Source organism: Callithrix jacchus, chromosome 1 (assembly GCF_049354715.1).
Source record: "Callithrix jacchus isolate 240 chromosome 1, calJac240_pri, whole genome shotgun sequence".
In the NCBI taxonomy this organism is placed as follows: domain Eukaryota; kingdom Metazoa; phylum Chordata; class Mammalia; order Primates; family Cebidae; genus Callithrix; species Callithrix jacchus.
Window position 1 is genome coordinate 63,517,670 of NC_133502.1, and position 18,850 is coordinate 63,536,519.

Consider the following 18,850-nt stretch of genomic DNA (forward strand, 5'->3'; position numbering starts at 1 on the left):
ATGGAACATTAAGAATAGGTTGTCAGGCTTAATAAACTTTTAATGAATATTTCAGACATACAAAAAACTACAGAGCTTCATATACTTGATTTAAATCATTTTTGAGGAATTTTATAAAGTTACAGGCAAAATTATGAGATAGAGATCAGTATAATTCTCGATGTTTTCAGAATATTTGTGTTTATGTAAATATGCCCCAGACTCCAGAACTCTGATATATTCATATATATTCACAATAAATGAGTATGTCTGTGCCAAATCTGTCAATCAGTACAATATAAAAATTTATTATATAACATGTTACACAAATTTTTAAAAGCAAATTATGTCCTGCAATTTACCCCCCATCTCCTGCTGCTCCTCCGCTAACTCATTTGCCTCTTTTCTCACCCTAAATGTACGGCCACCCTTGGCTTTGGAGAAGCACCTGTTTCAATATTCTTGCTCTGTGCTCACTTGGAGTATATGCAAATGTTACTAGATATGGAGGAGGTCGAAGTATTGATACACTTATTGCTACCATTTACAGAAGGATCAATTTGATACTATCATATATCAATAACAAGAGGCTGATTTTTCTAATAAATAATTTTGTAACACATACAGCTCTGATGAACAGTTTCAATTTAACACATGAGGCCAAGGCTAAAGCCAGAGCAAAGTAATCAGAGACATGCCTCAGGAACATAATTTAGCTAATAGTGTGTGTAAAATGGGTAAGGTCTAGAATTAGGGACTAAAACCAGTTGAAAATGTTATGTATACTTATTACAGTGAATACTTCCAGTTTGCAGCAAAGAATTCAAAATTGTTGAGTAAAGCTTGGTGACTATTACCTAAAATACTTTAGCCAAGCATCTTGTCATGGGTACAAACCAATAACCTGATAAACTGGTTTTTTTTGGTTTTTTTTTTGAGACAGGGTCTTACTGCCACTTATGCTGGGGTGCAGTGATGTGATCGGATTATGGCTCACTGTAGCCTCAACCTCTCAGGCTGAAGCTGAAGTGATTCTCCCACCTCAGCCTCCTGAATAGCTGGGACCACAGGTGCACACCATCACACCAGCTAATTTTTTCTTTTTGGCGGGGTTGGGGGTAGAGATGGGTGTTTCCCTATGTTGCTTAAGCTGGTCTCGAACTCCTGGTCTCAAGCAATCCTCCTGCCTCAGCCTCTCAAAGTGTTGGGATTACCACTTTGAGCCACCGAACCTGGCCTGTTCATTTATCATCCTTAAACATCCTTTTTTTTTTCCTTTAGTTGACTTGATCTTTGGATGTTTGGGGTTTTTAGGAATCATGTTTCATTTCCCTTGCTTTCAAATACTGTTCAGAATAAGGATGAAATGAAGTCACTAACAGTTTTCCTATGAACTAGTCCTGAAAGTAAATAAACACGTATACACACTGAGCACTGAAAGAGCTGCAGATAGTCCATTAACGATACTCCAAACTGGACATATCTCAGGTGACTCCAATGACTTGCATTCTCCACATTTAATGAAAATTACATGAAATGTAAATAGTAAACAGACCTTAGAAATTATCTGATTAACCTCACCTCATTTTTATTTTCTCAGCTTAACAATGCATCAATGAGACATTTGACTTTTATTATAGAGCAGATATTTCAGGCAGAATTCTACCACGTTGAAATACAACCACTTTATCCTTCCTAAGCCCAGACACACTCATTAGTGTTTAAATAAACATCTGGTAAGCTCCAGGCACAACTTCGACACTGGAATTGTAATGATCAATTAAAAAAATTTAAGTCTAGTTTTCTACACCAAACAGCTTACAGTCTTAATAAAGAAATGTTTTGCCATTTACTAATTCAAGAAACATTTCTGACTGTGCTAATAACTGTATATAAAGAGATCATTATAAGATATAAAGACCAGATATAGTCCCTGCCCTCAACCTATACACTTGAAACTACTGGAAACTAATCCAATAAAGCAAAATGGTCATTTAGTGCATAATTAAAACATCATGCCTTGTTCTTGCTTAATTGCCTTATTCCTGTGTCATGTCAGCTTCAAAAAAGTATATTCAATGTAACAAGAAATTTCAGTTTTATAAAATGTCAGATTTATTACATTAAATGAATGAATCTGTATATTGTATTTGTTTTATACTGCTGTCCTAACAAATTGTCACAAACTTACTCAACATAAATTTATTATCTCACAGTTCTGCAGGTCAGAAATCTGAAGTGGATCTCACCAGGCTCAGATCAAGGTGTTGGCAGGGCTGTCTGTGTTCCTTCTGGAGGCTCCAGGGAAGCATCCATTTCTTTGCCTTTCCCGGATTCCAGAGGCTGTCTGAATTCTTAGTTTATGGCCTTGTCCTCCATCTTCAAGGCAAGCAACATCAGGCTGAGTCCTTTTCATGCTGCCATCTCTCTACTTTTCTCTTTTGCCTTCCTCTTACACTTGTAAGGACCCTTGCGATTACACTGCACTCACGTGGATAAATCAAGAGAACCTCCCTATTTTAAGGTCAGCTGATGAGCAAACAATTTCACCTGCAACTTTAATTCTCCTTTGCCATATTCACAAACTGTGGGGATTAGGACGGAGCACATTCTGGAGGGGGTTGTTGAGCCACATTACTCTGCCTACCACATGTTAGCTGAAAGATTTCTTAATCGAAACTTTAGAAATATTAATGTCTACATTCAGAAGTTACACTTTCTAAACTGAAAGAAAAATTAATAAATCCTTGCGATTACTAGAAAACCCTTACAGTAAATGAGCATTTATGACTTGTACCCAAACAAATACTATGGGTAACAGATACTAACTTACTAAGAAAAAGTACAATAATCACACTTGTACATTTTGACTGGTTGTTGATGTTCCTTGGTCTTCATCAGTAATACAAATGTGGTCATTAGATGGAGTAGAAATATTCTCCAAGCCTTCACTTAATTCTTCAGGTTTCTGCACACTTATTTCATCTTTTTCTATTGACTTTCCAGAGTCCTGAGAGGCACTAGAGGCCTTGTCTGTGTTGTCTTCCCCTTTGAAAGAAGCGAGTTTTTCTAAGGATTCTACTGCTTCATCTCTCAGTTCATCTTCAGATTCTTCAAAATTTCTGAAATAATAAGCAGTAAAAATCAGCGTCATGATATGAAAGCACTAAAGAATACATGTAAAATTTGTTTCCTTTTCACTCCATCCCCAATTGAGCAATATAAAAGTTGCATTTTCAGCCAGGTTTTTCTATGCATAATAAACAACTAATGTTGAGAGAATTAGTCTCCTGTTTAGTTGCACTTATGTTAAACACCCTTTGTTATACTTGTTAACATCCATCATCTAATGTTTAAGAGGAGAGGGAGAGAGTATAGAAAAAAAGAAAAAACAATTGCCATGCATCGAGCCCTTACTATAGGTCTGTCACTGTCCTAGGGTACTTATACTGTATTTCACGTAATACTAACAACATTTTGAGGTAGACATTATCATCATCAAATTGTAAATAAAGAAGCTGAGGCTCAAAGAGGTTAAAAAATGTGTTGAAGATCTCACAGCTACTAATTCATAGAACCAGGAATTAAAATTATGACTAAGACTGCAACATTGGTATTTTTAGAAAGGAAAGGGAATAGGAGATCAAGAAAAGATTCTGCACCAACCTAAATAAAACCTAAAAGTAATGGCACCAACTGAATATTTAAGTAGCAAGTGTGAGGTCAGGAGTTCGAGACCAGCCTGGCCAACATGGCCAAACCCTGTCTCTACTAAAAATACAAAAAATTAGCCAGGCATGGTGGTGCACACCTGTAGTTCCAGCTACTTGGGAGCCTGAAACAGTAGAATCACTTGAACCCAGGAGGCAGAGGTTGCAGTGAGCCAAGATTTCACCATGGCACTCCAGCCTTGGAGACAGCGATACTCTTAGAGTGGCAAGTGGAGGAGACCGAGAAAGAGCTGGGGTGTATCATGGAAGTAAAAGAAGTAGCCAAATAAGGACTGAGAAATGATTATCTGACTTGGCAATTTCAAGGTAATAGATTACTTTTGAGAGACTATTTCAGAGAAGTGCCACACAGCAGGAGCCAATGTACCGTGGGTCAAGAAAGCAATAGGAGGTTAAGAAAGTGGTGACAGCAGGAACTACAGGCGAGTGCCACCATGCCTGGCTTTTTATTTTGATTTTTTAGCAGATAGGAGGTCTCACTATGTTGCCAGGCTGGTCATAAACTCCTGGGTTCAAACAATCCTCCCACCTCAGCCTCCCAAAGTGCTGGAAGAGCTACTCAGGAGGCTGATGCAGGAGGATTGCTTGAGCCCAGTTTGCAGTTGTAGTGAGCTAGGATCATGCCATGCACTCTAGCTGGGGCAACAGAGCAAGACCCTCATCTCAAAAAAAAAAAATGGCAGTGACAATGAATTTAAACTCCTATTGAAGGGAGCTTGGCTCTGAAAGGAATGTTGTTATTTAGAGAACATATGGCAATGGTTTTTGGTGGTGGTGGTTTTTAATGGGAGAGATTTGGGCATGTTTATATGCTGAGGGAAAGGAGGTAACAGATACAGAAAACAGGAGACAGGTGGAATAATCGATAGGAGCCAGGTCACTGAAAAGAGTCTGGGTTTTAGAGCACCTGTGAAGCATGGGCTTTCAGCAGGAAGAGGGACAGTTTTTCCTAGGAAATGGAAGATAGGGAGAGAAAAGGAAAGAAGCACTCGTAGATATAGAGAAGTTATGGAGCTAGAAAACTGAGACGATTCCTTCTGCAGACCGCATACTATCTCTGTGAAAGAGGAGGCACAGTCCCACGATGAGAGCATGGTGGATGGGAGTGAGGTGAGGGATGAGGGTTTGGAATCGCTGATTCAATTACACAGGGAAGGAAGCGGACCAGGCTTAGGTTAGGATTGCCAGTCATCATGGAGAACCCCACTAAAACTAGAGACCATAAATTTGGGTGGACCAGTAAGTGCAGCTCATACTGTTACCATTCCTGAGATATGTGCTTTACACAGATCCTTCCTTCGTCTTTGTTCCTCTACTATTTAAACTATGCTGTGTCTAGGTATAAATCTCTTTTCATTGTTGCTGCTTGGTAATTGTTTCATTTCCCAGATATGATTCCTGGCTTTGAGTAATTATAGAAAGTTCACAGCTGGAACTGCTTTGCATATTGTTTTCTCATATTCTTTTCTTCTGGAACTCCTTTTCGTATGCATTTGACTTCATGCCTCTTAACTTCTCTATCACGTTTTCCATGTGTTTTCCTTAGACCTGTCTTCCAGTTACTAACTCCTTCATTACCTGTACCTATTCTGTTTTTTAAACCAGTTGAATTTTAATTTCCATTCATAAAGTTTTTTTCAACTTCCATAAGTTCTAGTTAGTTAATCATAAAATTTTTCCCAGCCTGGCCATGTGTGCTGCTGGGTTAGCGGTGGTGGCCCACTCGGTGTACGTCTTCTTGGCGCACCTGCTGGCCGGCAGGGAGCCTGTGAATCTGAGCTCCCTGTGGGGCAAGGTGCTGCTTATGGAAAATGTGGCATCCCTCTGAGGCACCGTGGTCCAGGACTACTCCCAGATGAACGAGCTGCAGTGGCGCCTCGGGCCCGGGGCCTGGTGGTGCTCGGCTTCCCGTGCAGCCAGTTTGGGCATTGGGAGAACGCCAAGAACAGAGACTCTGAATTCCCTCAAGTATGTCCAGCATGGTGGTGGGTTCAAGCCCAACTTCATGTTCTTCGAGAAGTGCGGGGTGAAGGGTACGGGGTCACACCTTCTCTCCACCTTCCCGCGGGAGGCCCTGCCAGTGCCTAGCCACACCACAGTGCTCATGACGAACCCCAAGCTCATCACCTCATCTCCAGTGTGCTGCAGTGATGTCACCTGAAACTTTGAGAATTTCCTGGTGGGCCCTAATAGGGTCCCCATGCCCAGGGACAGCCATTGCTTCCAGACCATTGACATCGAGCCTGACATGGAAGCCCTGCTGTCCCAGGGACCCAGCTGTGCCTAGCTAGGGTGGCCCTCCTATCCCGGATGCCTGGCAGTTGCAGCACTGCTCTCTATAGGGGTTTCCATCCACAATGTTTTCTCTAAACCTATAAGGAGGAACACCTGATCTTCCAGAAAATACCCCTCAAGATGGGCGCTGGTCCTGTCCATCCCAGTCTCTCCACCAGACCAAGGTGAGTTTCCCCACTAATAAAGTGCCAGGTGTCAACAGAAAAAAAGAAAAATAAATTTTGCTGTGGTCTGAATGTGTGTTCCCTTGTTCCCATTCATGTGTTGAAGCCTAATCCTCAATGTGATAGTATTGAGGGGTGAAGCCTTTAGGAGGTGATCAGGCCATGAGTGGGATTAGTGCCCTCATAAAAGAGGCCCAAGCTTGTTTGCTCCTTCCACCAAGTGACACAGCAGGTGCTGGGTATGGAGCCCAAAGCTAGCCCTTACCAGACACCAAATCTCCTGGCACCTTGATCTTGGACTTTCTAGCCTCTAGAACTAGAAGTGTATTTCTGATATTTTTGTTAACTCATCTAGAGTAGCCCAAACAGGCTAAGACAATCTTCCTGCTCTTTACTGAGGGACTATGTTTTTCTTATGTTTGGATTCCTAAATTTAATTATATAATTTTAAATGTACAAGATTATGGTCTTCCTAAGATCATTATATTATTGAAGTTCTTCATGGTCTAATCGGCATTTATTGTATTTGTGATCTTTCACAGTGGCTTCTGTTTTTAAATATTCAATTGTAAGTTCATCTTCACCAGTGCTTTAGTGAAAAAATCCAACATTTATCCCTCCAGAGTGTCTTATATTTACTTCTAAAAGTCCTAGGAATATTACAACCCCTTAATGTTAATTTTAGTGTTAATTTCTCAACATGGATGCTTCCAGCCCATACAAGTATTATAATTCAAGCTCCGAACACAAGTGAAGTCAAGTCTATGGTTATGAATGTCTTAGGGAGAATTGTCTTCCACAGATTGGGCTAAACAGACAAGCCACATTACTGGGATTTTCTTCTAGACCACACTTGCTCTTCAAGGGTCCCAACTAGCAAGAATGGAGGGGAACCCAAGGAAGAGGAGAAGACCCTGTTAATATTTAGGAGGTATGCAGGAAGAGGAAGGAAAGGAAGAAAAAGCATTTTATACCCTCCAAAACAAAATAAGCCCACAAACTAAAATTCTAACACCTAAACAAATCTAATGGTAAGACAAATGGCATAAAATTAATAAAAGAAAAAATTGGGCCATGAACTAACTCCAGATGAAATTACTTTTATGGAGGATTTTGATAAATTTCCTAAAGTATTCTCAAAAAGATAATTAAAGCAAAGCATTTATTTAATTTTTTTATGAGAAATAATTATGCATTAATGAAACAAGACCATATATAAATACAAGAAAAAATAATTGTCTTGTACATGAAATGTATCATTACTTAAATTAAAAACTGAATAGATGGTACGAAGATATGAATAGAAAACAGTAGTCAAGAATTCACCCACAATTAATCCCAGCACTTTGGGAGGCCGAGGTGGGTGGATGCCTGAGGTCAGGAGTTCGAGACCAGCCTGGCCAACATGATGAAACCCCATCTCTGCTAAAAATACAAAAATTAGCTGGGCGTGGTGGCTGGCACCAGTAATCCTCGCTACTTGGGAGGTGGAGGCAGGAGAATCACTTGAACCCAGGAGGCAGAGGTTGCAGTAAGCTGAGATCACACCACTGCACTCCAGCCTGGGAGAGAAGAGTGAAACTCTGTCTCAAAAAAAAAAAAAAAGAAGAAGAAAGAAGAAAGAAGGAAGAAGAAAGAAGAAGAGGAATTATTTACTTGGAAAGGAACAAAGAGAATAAAAAATGAAAGTACAATTGGGTATTATTGGAGATAATTGAGAAGATACAAAATATATCTAATTTGGCTGGGCGAGGTAGCTCACGCCTGTAATCCCAGCACTTTGGGAGGCCAAGGATGGTGGATCACAAGGTCAGGAGTTCAAGATCAGCCTGGCAAATATAAGTGAACCCCACCTCTACTAAATATACAAAATTAGGTGGGCGTGGTGGCACGTGCCTGTAGTCCCAGCTACTCAGGAGGCTGAGGCAGGAGAATTGCTTGAACCCAGAAGGCGGAGGTTGCAGTGAGCCGAAACTGCAACACTGCACTCCAGCCTGGGCGACAAGGGCAAGACTCGGTCTCAAAAAAGACTAATTTCTCTAAAGTGTGAAAAGTTCCCAAATCAATACAATGTTAATACCTAAATTTTAAATTAATGTCCCACGAATGAACTTTCCTGAAAGAGGAAATAAAGATGGCTCTTTAGCATATGGAAAGATAGCCTCACTCATAAAAGAAATCCTAATTAAAACTATCATGAACTGACTTTTATTTTAACCTATCAATTATGCAATAATCCAAAAATCTGACAACACACTGAGCAAGAGAATGTGTGTGGAAATAGGCATTTCCATACACTGATGTTCACAGGTGTAACATCTGTGAAGGACAGTTTTACAAAATGTACATGCTCTTTGACCCAATACTTTTTGTTCTGGAAATTTAACTATACATCTACTAGTTTTTGAAATAACAATATGTATTCAACATAATACTGTTAAATGGGAAAAAAAGCAAATTACAGGACAGTGCGCTATGGAGCCATTTCTATAACAAACACATTTACACAGAAATATATTTTTGCTTATGTGTGTATGGGATTCCTCTGGAGAAGTATACACAAGAAGCAGATTAAATGGGCTGACTGTAGGGAGGAGGACTGTGTAGCTGAGGTAAAGAGGTAGTAGGAAGGCTGAAAAGGGTATACTTAAAAAATTTGGAACTTTTTTTTTTTTAATTTTTTATTGGATTTTAGGTTTTGGGGTACATGAGCAGAGCAGGCAAGACAGTTGCGTAGGTACACACATGGCAGTGTGCTTTGCTTTTCTTCTCCCCTTCACCTACATTTGGCATTTCTCCCCAGGCTATTCCTCCCCACCTCCCCCTCCCACTGGCCCTCCCATTTTCCCCCCAATAGACCCCAGTGTTTAGTACTCCCCTTTCTGTGTCCATGTGTTCTCATTTTTCATCACCCACCTATGAGTGAGAATATGCGGTGTTTCATTTTCTGTTCTTGTGTCAGTTTGCTGAGGATGATGTTCTCCAGATTCATCCATGTCTCCACAAACGACACAAACTCATCATTTCTGATTGCTGCATAATATTCCATGGTGTATGTGTGCCACATTTTCCCAATCCAGTCTATTATCAATGGGCATTTGGGTTGACTCCAGGTCTTTGCTATTGTAAACAGTGCTGCAGTGAACATTCGTGTACATGTATCCTTATAGTAGAACGATTTATAGTCTTTTGGATATATACCCAGTAATGGGATTGCTGGGTCAAATGGAATTTCTATTTCTAAGGCCTTGAGGAATCGCCACACTGTCTTCCACAATGGTTAAACTAATTTACACTCCCACCAACAGTGTAGAAGTGTTCCTTTTTCTCCACATCCTCTCCAGCATCTGTTGTCTCCAGATTTTTTTTTTTTTTATTGGATTTTAGGTTTTGGGGTACATGAGCAGAGCATGCAAGACAGTTGCATAGGTACACACATGGCAGTGTGCTTTGCTTTTCTTCTCCCCTTCACCCACATTTGGCATTTCTCCCCAGGCTATCCCTCCCCACCTCCCCCTCCCACTGGCCCTCCCCTTTTCCCCCCAATAGACCCCAGTGTTTAGTACTCCCCTTTCTGTGTCCACGTGTTCTCATTTTTCATCACCCACCTATGAGTGAGAATATGCGGTGTTTCATTTTCTGTTCTTGTGTCAGTTTGCTGAGGATGATGTTTTCCAGATTCATCCACGTCCCTACAAACGACACAAACTCATCATTTCTGATTGCTGCATAATATTCCATGGTGTATATGTGCTACATTTTTCCAATCAGTCTATTATCAATGGGCATTTGGGTTGATTCCAGGTCTTTGCTATTGTAAACAGTGCTGCAATGAACATTCGTGTACATGTGTCCTTATAGTAGAACGATTTATAGTCTTTTGGATATATACCCAGTAATGGGATTGCTGGGTCAAATGGAATTTCTATTTCTAAGGCCTTGAGGAATCGCCACACTGTCTTCCACAATGGTTGAACTAATTTACACTCCCACCAACAGTGTAAAAGTGTTCCTTTTTCTCCACATCCTCTCCAGCATCTGTTGTCTCCAGATTTTTTAATGATCGCCATTCTAACTGGCGTGAGATGGTATCTCAATGTGGTTTTGATTTGCATCTCTCTGATGACCAGTGATGATGAGCATTTTTTCATATGATTGTTGGCCTCATATATGTCTTCTTTCGTAAAGTATCTGTTCATATCCTTTGCCCACTTTTGAATGGGCTTGTTTTTTTCCTGTAAATCTGTTTGAGTTCTTTGTAAATTCTGGATATCAGCCCTTTGTCAGATGGGTAGACTGCGAAAATTTTTTCCCATTCTGTTGGTTGCCAATCCACCCTAGTGACTGTTTCTTTTGCCGTGCAGAAGCTGTGGAGTTTCATTAGGTCCCATTTGTCTATTTTGGCTTTTGTTGCCAATGCTTTTGGTGTTTTGTTCATGAAGTCCTTGCCTACTCCTATGTCCTGGATGGTTTTGCCTAGATTTCCTTCTAGGGTTTTTATGATGTCAGGTCTTATGTTTAAGTCTTTAATCCATCTGGAGTTAATTTTAGTGTAAGGTGTCAGGAAGGGGTCCAGTTTCTGCTTTCTGCACATGACTAGCCAGTTTTCCCAACACCATTTGTTAAACATGGAATCCTTTCCCCATTGCTTGTTTTTGTCAGGTTTATGAAAGACTGTATAGTTGTATGTATGTTGTGTTGCCTCCGGTGCCTCTGTTTTGTTCCATTGGTCTATATCTCTGTTTTGGTACCAGTACCATGCTGTTTTGATTACTGTAGCCTTGTAGTATAGTTTGAAATCCTGTAGTGTGATGCCCCCTGCTGTGTTCTTTTTGCTTAGAATTGACTTGGCTATGCGGGCTCTCTTTTGGTTCCATATGAAGTTCATGGTGGTTTTTTCCAGTTCGGTAAAGAAAGTCAATGGTAGCTTGATGGGGATAGCGTTGATTCTGTAAATTACTTTGGGCAGTATAGCCATTTTCACGATATTAATTCTTCCTAACCATGAACATGGAATGTTTCTCCATCTGTTTGTGTCCTCTCTGATTTCGTTGAGCAGTGGTTTGTAGTTCTCCTTGAAGAGGTCTCTTACGTTCCTTGTGAGTTGTATTCCTAGGTATTTTATTCTTTTTGTAGCAATTGCGAATGGCAGTTCGCTCTTGATTTGGCTTTAAGTCTGTTATTGGTGTAGACCAATGCTTGTGATTTTTGCACATTGATTTTATATCCTGAGACTTTGCTGAAGTTGCTTATCAGTTTCAGGAGTTTTTGGGCTGAGGCGATGGGGTCTTCTAGGTATACTATCATGTCGTCTGCAAATAGAGACAATTTGGCTTCCACCTTTCCTATTTGAATACCCTTTATTTCTTTTTCTTGCCTGATTGCTCTGGCTAGAACTTCCAGTACTATATTGAATAGGAGTGGTGAGAGAGGGCATCCTTGTCTAGTGCCAGATTTTAAAGGGAACGCTTCCAGTTTTTGCCCATTCAGTATTATAGTGGCTGTTGGTTTGTCATAAATAGCTTTTATTACTTTGAGATACGTTCCATCGATACCGAGTTTATTGAGGGTTTTTAGCATAAAGGGCTGTTGAATTTTGTCAAATGCCTTCTCTGCGTCGATTGAGATAATCATGTGGTTTTTGTTTTTGGTTCTGTTTATGTGGTGAATTACGTTGATAGACTTGCGTATGTTGAACCAGCCTTGCATCCCCGGGATGAATCCTACTTGATCATGATGAATAAGTTTTTTGATTTGCTGTTGCAATTGGCTTGCCAATATTTTATTGAAGATTTTTGCATCTATGTTCATCATGGATATTGGCCTGAAGTTTTCTTTTCTCGTTGGGTCTCTGCCGAGTTTTGGTATCAGGATGATGTTGGTCTCATAAAATGATTTGGGAAGGATTCCCTCTTTTTGGATTGTTTGAAATAGTTTTAGAAGGAATGGTACCAGCTCCTCCTTGTGTGTCTGGTAGAATTCGGCTGTGAACCCGTCTGGACCTGGGCTTTTTTTGTGTGGTAGGCTCTTAATTGCTGCCTCGACTTCAGACCTTGTTATTGGTCTATTCATAGTTTCAGCTTCCTCCTGGTTTAGGCTTGGGAGGACACAGGAGTCCAGGAATTTATCCATTTCTTCCAGGTTTACTAGTTTATGCACATAGAGTTGTTTCTAATATTCTCTGATGATGGTTTGAATTTCTGTGGAATCTGTGGTGATTTCCCCTTTATCGGTTTTTATTGCATCTATTTGGTTGTTCTCTCTTTTCTTTTTAATCAATCTGGCTAATGGTCTGTCTATTTTGTTGATCTTTTCAAAAAACCAGCTCTTGGATTTATTGATTTTTTGAAGGGTTTTTCGTGTCTCAATCTCCTTCAGCTCAGCTCTGATCTTAGTTATTTCTTGTCTTCTGCTGGGTTTTGAGTTTTTTTGATCTTGCTCCTCTAGCTCTTTCAATTTTGACGATAGGGTGTCAATTTTGGATCTCTCCAGTCTCCTCATATGGGCACTTATTGCTATATACTTTCCTCTAGAGACTGCTTTAAATGTGTCCCAGAGGTTCTGGCACGTTGTGTCTTCGTTCTCATTGGTTTCGAAGAACTTCTTTATTTCTGCCTTCATTTCATTGTTTACCCAGTCAACATTCAAGAGCCAGTTGTTCAGTTTCCATGAAGCTGTGCGGTTCTGGGTCGGTTTCTGAATTCTGAGTTCTAACTTGATTGCACTATGGTCTGAGAGGCTGTTTGTTATGATTTCAGTTGTTTTGCATTTGTTGAGCAGTGCTTTACTTCCAATTATGTGGTCAATTTTAGAGTAGGTGTGATGTGGTGCTGAGAAGAATGTGTATTCTGTGGATTTGGGGTGGATAGTTCTGTAAATGTCTATCAGGTTTGCTAGTTCCAGGTCTGAGTTCAAGCCCTGGATATCCCTGTTGATTTTCTGTCTGGCTGATCTGTCTAATATTGACAGTGGAGTGTTAAAGTCTCCCACTATTATTGTGTGGGAGTCTAAGTCCTTTTGTAAGTCGTTAAGAACTTGCCTTATGTATCTGGGTGCTCCTGCATTGGGTCCATATATGTTTAGGATCGTTAGCTCTTCTTGTTGTATCGATCCTTTTACCATTATGTAATGGCCTTCTTTGTCTCTTTTGATCTTTGTTGCTTTAAAGTCTATTTTATCAGAGATGAGAATTGCAACTCCTGCTTTTTTTTGCTTTCCGTTTGCTTGGTAAATCTTCCTCCATCCCTTTATTTTGAGCCTTTGTGTATCCTTGCATGTGAGATGGGTTTCCTGGATACAGCACACTGATGGGTTTTGGATTTTTATCCAATTTGCCAGTCTGTGTCTTTTGATTGGTGCATTTAGTCCATTTACATTTAGGGTTAATATTGTTATGTGTGAATTTGATACTGCCATTTTGATGCTAAGTGGCTGTTTTGCCTGTTAGTTGTTGTAGCTTCTTCATTATGTTGAAGCTCTTTAGCATCCAGTGTGATTTTGGAATGGCTGGTACTGGTTGATCCTTTCTATGTGTAGTGCCTCTTTTAGGAGCTCTTGTAAAGCAGGCCTGGTGGTGACAAAATCTCTGAGTACTTGCTTGTTCGCAAAGGATTTTATTTTTCCTTCACTTCTGAAGCTCAGTTTGGCTGGATATGAAATTCTGGGTTGAAAGTTCTTTTCTTTAAGAATGTTGAATATTGGCCCCCACTCTCTTCTGGCTTGTAGTGTTTCTGCCGAGAGATCTGCTGTGAGTCTGATGGGCTTCCCTTTGTGGGTGACCCGACCTTTCTCTCTGGCTGCCCTTAGTATTCTCTCCTTTATTTCAACCCTGTTGAATCTGAAGATTATGTGCCTTGGGGTTGCTCTTCTTGCGGAATATCTTTGTGGTGTTCTCTGTATTTCCTGCAATTGAGTGTTGGCCTGTCTTGCTAGGTGGGGGAAGTTTTCCTGGATGATGTCCTGAAGAGTATTTTCAGCTTGGATTCATTCTCTTTGTCCCCTTCTGGTACACCTATCAAACATAGGTTACATCTTTTCACATAGTCCCACATTTCTTGGAGACTTTGTTCATTCCTTTTTGCGCTTTTTTCTCTGATCTTGGTTTCTCGTTTTATTTCACTGAGTTGGTCTTCGACTTCAGATATTCTTTCTTCTGCTTGGTCAATTCGGCTATTGAAACTTGTGTTTGCTTCGCGAAGTTCTTGTATTGTGTTTTTCAGCTCCTTTAATTCATTCATATTCCTCTCTAAGTTATCCATTCTTGTTATCATTTCCTCGAATCTTTTTTCAAGGTTCTTAGTTTCTTTGCTTTGATTTAATATATGATCTTTTAGCTCACAAAAGTTTCTCATTATCCATCTTCTGAAGTCTAATTCCGTCATTTCGTCACAGTCATTCTCCATCCAGCTTTGTTCCCTTGCTGGTGAGGAGTTTTTGTCCTTTCTAGGAGGCGAGGGGTTCTGGTTTCGGGTGTTTTCCTCCTTTTTGCGCTGGTTTCTTCCCATCTTTGTGGATTTGTCCGCTGGTCGTCTGCATAGTTGCTGACTTTTCGATTGGGTCTCTGAGTGGACACCCAGAATGTTGATGATGAAGTATTTCTGTTGCTTGGTTTTCCTTCTACCAGTCTAGTCCCTTCGCTGTATGACTGCTGAGGTCCGCTCCAGACCCTGCTTGTCTGGGGTGCACCTCTAGCAGCTGTGGCACAGCGAGGGATGCTACCAGTTTCTTTTTCTGCTATCTTTGTCCCAGGATGATGCCTGCCTAATGTCAGTCTTTTGGATATAGAGGGGTCAGGGAGCTGCTTGAGGAGACAGTTTGTACTTTATAGGGGCTTAATTGCTGAGCTGTGCGCTCTGTTGTTCATTCAGGGCTGTTAGGCTGCTATGTTTGATTCTGCTGCAACAGAGCTCATTAAAAAACCCTTTTTTTTTTTTTTTCCTCAAATGCTCTGTGTTGAGGGGTTTGGGCTTTATTTTTGGATGTTCGATGAGGTGTCCTGCCCAGCTAGAAGGCAGACTAGCCACTGTTTGTCTGCCGAGGCTCCACCCTGCTGTTGTGTGATTCGCCCTGTTCCTGCAGGCTCTGCTGTGGTCTCCGCCACGCCCTGCGGCGGAGTCTCTTCGTTGTAGTGTGTTGCCTCAGCAACGGCAGGCTGCGTCAGCAGTGGGCGTGTATCTCAGTTGGGGCGGGTTGCCTCGGCAACGGCTGGCTGCGTCAGCAGTGGGCGTGTATCTCAGTTGGGGCGGGTTGCCTTGGCAACGGCTGGCTGCGTCAGCAGTGGGCGTGTATCTCAGTTGGGGCGGGTTGCCTTGGCAACGGCTGGCTGCGTCAGCAGTGGGCGTGTATCTCAGTTGGGGCGGGTTGCCTCGGTAGTGGTGGACGCCCCTCCCCCACAGAGCGTCTCGGACCGTCTGCTCGGGATAGTTTGAAATCGCGGTTTTGTTCGTCCCACTGGGTATCCCAAACGATCTGACCCTGCAATCCCCTGGGCTGGGCTACTGTCCAAGTCTCGTTCAGTCTCAAGTCCAGCCCTCTCAAGTCTCAGGTTGCCGGTTCAACAGGGCACCCGGACAAGCGCGCCCTGTGGGGATTGCTGGGTAGGGCCGGCTGCTGCCGCCCCGGCTGCTGGCTTCACCAGGCAGACCTACTGCCTGGCATCCCGTGTCTTTTTATACTTGGGAGTTTCCCCGTTCTGTGGGCAACAAAGATCAGTCTGGAAATGCAGTTCTGACTCACCGTTTGCAGATTCAACGCGAGCTCCAATCCTGGGTTGTTCTCACAGCGCCATCTTGAGTCCCTCTCCATCTCCAGATTTTTTAATGATCGCCATTCTAACTGGCGTGAGATGGTATCTCAATGTGGTTTTGATTTGCATCTCTCTGATGACCAGTGACGATGAGCATTTTCTCATATGATTGTTGGCCTCATATATGTCTTCTTTCGTAAAGTATCTGTTCATATCCTTTGCCCACTTTTGAATGGGCTTGTTTGTTTTTTTCCTGTAAATCTGTTTGAGTTCTTTGTAAATTCTGGATATCAGCCCTTTGTCAGATGGGTAGACTGTGAAAATTTTTTCCCATTCTGTTGGTTGCCTATCCACTCTAGTGACTGTTTCTTTTGCCGTGCAGAAGCTGTGGAGTTCGATTAGGTCCCATTTGTCTATTTTGGCTTTTGTTGCCAATGCTTTTGGTGTTTTGTTCATGAAGTCCTTGCCTACTCCTATATCCTGGATAGTTTTGCCTAGATTTCCTTCTAGGGTTTTTATGGTGCCAGGTCTTATGTTTAAGGAACATGTTTTTTTTTGACAGGGAGTCTTGCTCTGTTGCCAGGCTAGAATCCCGGGGCACTATGTTGGCTCACCGCAACGTCTGCCTCCCGAGTTCAAGTGATACTCCTGCCTCAGCCTCCTGAGTAGCTGGGATTACAGGTATGCACTGCCACGCCCAGCTAATTATGCATTCCTCAGCCTCCCAAGTGCTGGGATTACAGGAGTAAGCCATTGCACCCAGCCCTGGAACTGATTTTAAAAGTAAATTAGGGGCCAAGCACAGTGGCTCCTGCTGTAATCCCAGCATTTGGCTCATAAGTTACTTTATAGGAGCCCCAGGTGGGAGGATCACTTGAGGCCAGGAGTTCAAGACCAGCCTGGGCAAAATAGCAAGACCCTGACTCTAAAAAAAAAAAAAACAAACAAAAAAAGTAACTGGCCACCTGCAGTCCCAGCTATTTTAGAGGCTGAGGCAAGAGGATCACTTGAGCCCATGAGTTCAAGGCTGCAGTGAATATGATCATGCTGCCACACTCCAGCCTGGGCAACAGAGAAAGACCCTGTCTCAAAACAAATGTTCTTAAGTAAATTATAATAAAATTTCAAAAACTCAAAGGACTCCAAAATTTAGAACTAATAAGAGAGTTTAGTAAAGTTACAGGATACATCAGTAGTGTTCTATACATTAGCAGTTGCCAATTTGAAAACACAAGAGGAAAAAAAGGAAGAGATTTGTTAAAGGACAGAAAACTACAGCTAGATAAAAGGGATAAACTCTAGTGTTCTATACCACTGTAGGATGACTACAGTTTAATTAATACCTGGTATATAGTTTTAAACAGCTAGAAGGAGAATATTAAATGTTCCTGACACAAAGAAACAATAAATGTTCAAGATGATGGATATGCTAATGATGCTGAACTGACTGCTATACATTGTATGTATTGAAACATCACTATGTACTCTATGAATATGTAAAATTATCATTTTTCAATTAAAATATAAAATCAGGCAGGCATAGCGGCTCACACCTATAATCCCAGCATTTTGGGAGGCCGAGACAGGAGGATCTTTTGAGCCCAAGAATTCAAGACCAGCTTGGGCAACACAGACCCCATCTCTATAAAAAATAAATAAAATTAAAATACAAAAAAAATCCATTTATAATAGCAACAACAACAAAATTAAGTGGTACTATGCCATAAAAAAATTGTAAAAATATTGAAAAATACAAAGAAAAGAGAGACATAAATAGAGAGCTATACTATATTTATGGATGTTAAGATTTATAGTCACATCAATACATGAATGCATAAAGGAAATATGTTAGACACACAGAATGGAATACTATTCAACCTTTAAAAAGAAGGAAAGTCTGGCGTTTGCGACAACATGGCTGAACCTGGAGGGCATTCTGCCAAGTGAAATAAGCCAGACACGGAAAGACCAATTCCGTATGAGCTCACTAATATGTGGAACCAAAAACAATCAAACTCACAGATGCAGAGAGTAGAATGCTAGTTTCTAGGGGCTGGGGGTGGGAGAAGGTGGAAGGAAAAGCCAGGAGATGATGGTCAAAAGGTACAAAATTTCACTTTGACACGTAGAATAATTTCAGAAGATCTATGGTACAGCATGGTGACTACAGTTAATAACAATTTATTGTATAATTGAAAATTGCTAAGAGAGTAGATTTTAAGTGCTCTCACCACAAATAAATAAGCATGTGAGGTAATGCATATATTTATTAGCTTGATTTAGCTATTCCATAATGTTTACATATTTCAAAACATATTGTATGCCATTCATATATATTAATACAATTTTTTTTAAGACAGAGTCTCACTCTGTTGCCAGGCTGGGGGGCAGTTGCAGCTCACTGCAACCTCCACCTCTCAGGTTCAAGAGATTCTCCTGCCTCAGTCTCCTGAGTAGCTGGGACTACAGGCACGTACCACCATGCCCAGCTAATATTTTTTGTATTTTTAGTAGAGACAGGTTTCAGCATGTTGGCCAGGATGGTCTTGATCTCCTGAGCTCATGATCTACCTGCCTCTGCCTCCCAAAGTGCTGGGATTACAGGCATGAGCCACCACGCCCAGCTTATTAATACAATTTTTATTTGCCAATTAAACTTTTCTTTTTGGCCAAGTGCAGTGGTTCACACCTGTAATCCCAGCACTTTGGGTGGCCAGCATGGGAGGACAGCTTGAAGTCAGGAATTCAAGACCAGCCTGGCAACATAACAAGACCTCTTACCTACAAAAAATAAAAGAGATTAGCCAGGCATGGTGGCATGTGCCTGTGGTCCCACCTACTTGGGAGGCTGAGGTGGGAGGATCAGTTGAGCCCAGGAGTTCAAGGCTACAATGAGCTGTGATCACACTACCACACTCAAGCCTGGGCAACAGAGT

At 41.3% G+C, this 18,850-nt stretch overlaps 1 protein-coding gene and 1 pseudogene across 23 annotated transcripts in view; one reads left to right on the forward strand and one right to left on the reverse strand.

The window, feature by feature from the left end:
- Nucleotides 1-22: 22 nt before the first annotated feature.
- Nucleotides 23-18,850, reverse strand: part of LOC103790443 (serine/threonine-protein kinase Nek5) — a 53,215-nt gene continuing 34,387 nt past the window's right edge. For all 22 annotated transcript variants that reach the window (XR_013529327.1, XM_078355186.1, XM_078355253.1 and 19 more), the window contains one exon: nucleotides 23-3,101. Coding sequence is in view for 21 of the 22 variants with exons in the window: in XM_078355186.1 (XP_078211312.1) it covers nucleotides 2,831-3,101 (271 nt within the window). In the remaining variant the exon portion in view is untranslated. The remainder of the gene's footprint in view (nucleotides 3,102-18,850) is intronic.
- On the forward strand, nucleotides 5,346-6,224 carry LOC144579972 (glutathione peroxidase 1 pseudogene; annotated as a pseudogene). The gene has a single exon (XR_013528767.1). The product of XR_013528767.1 is annotated as a glutathione peroxidase 1 pseudogene (transcript).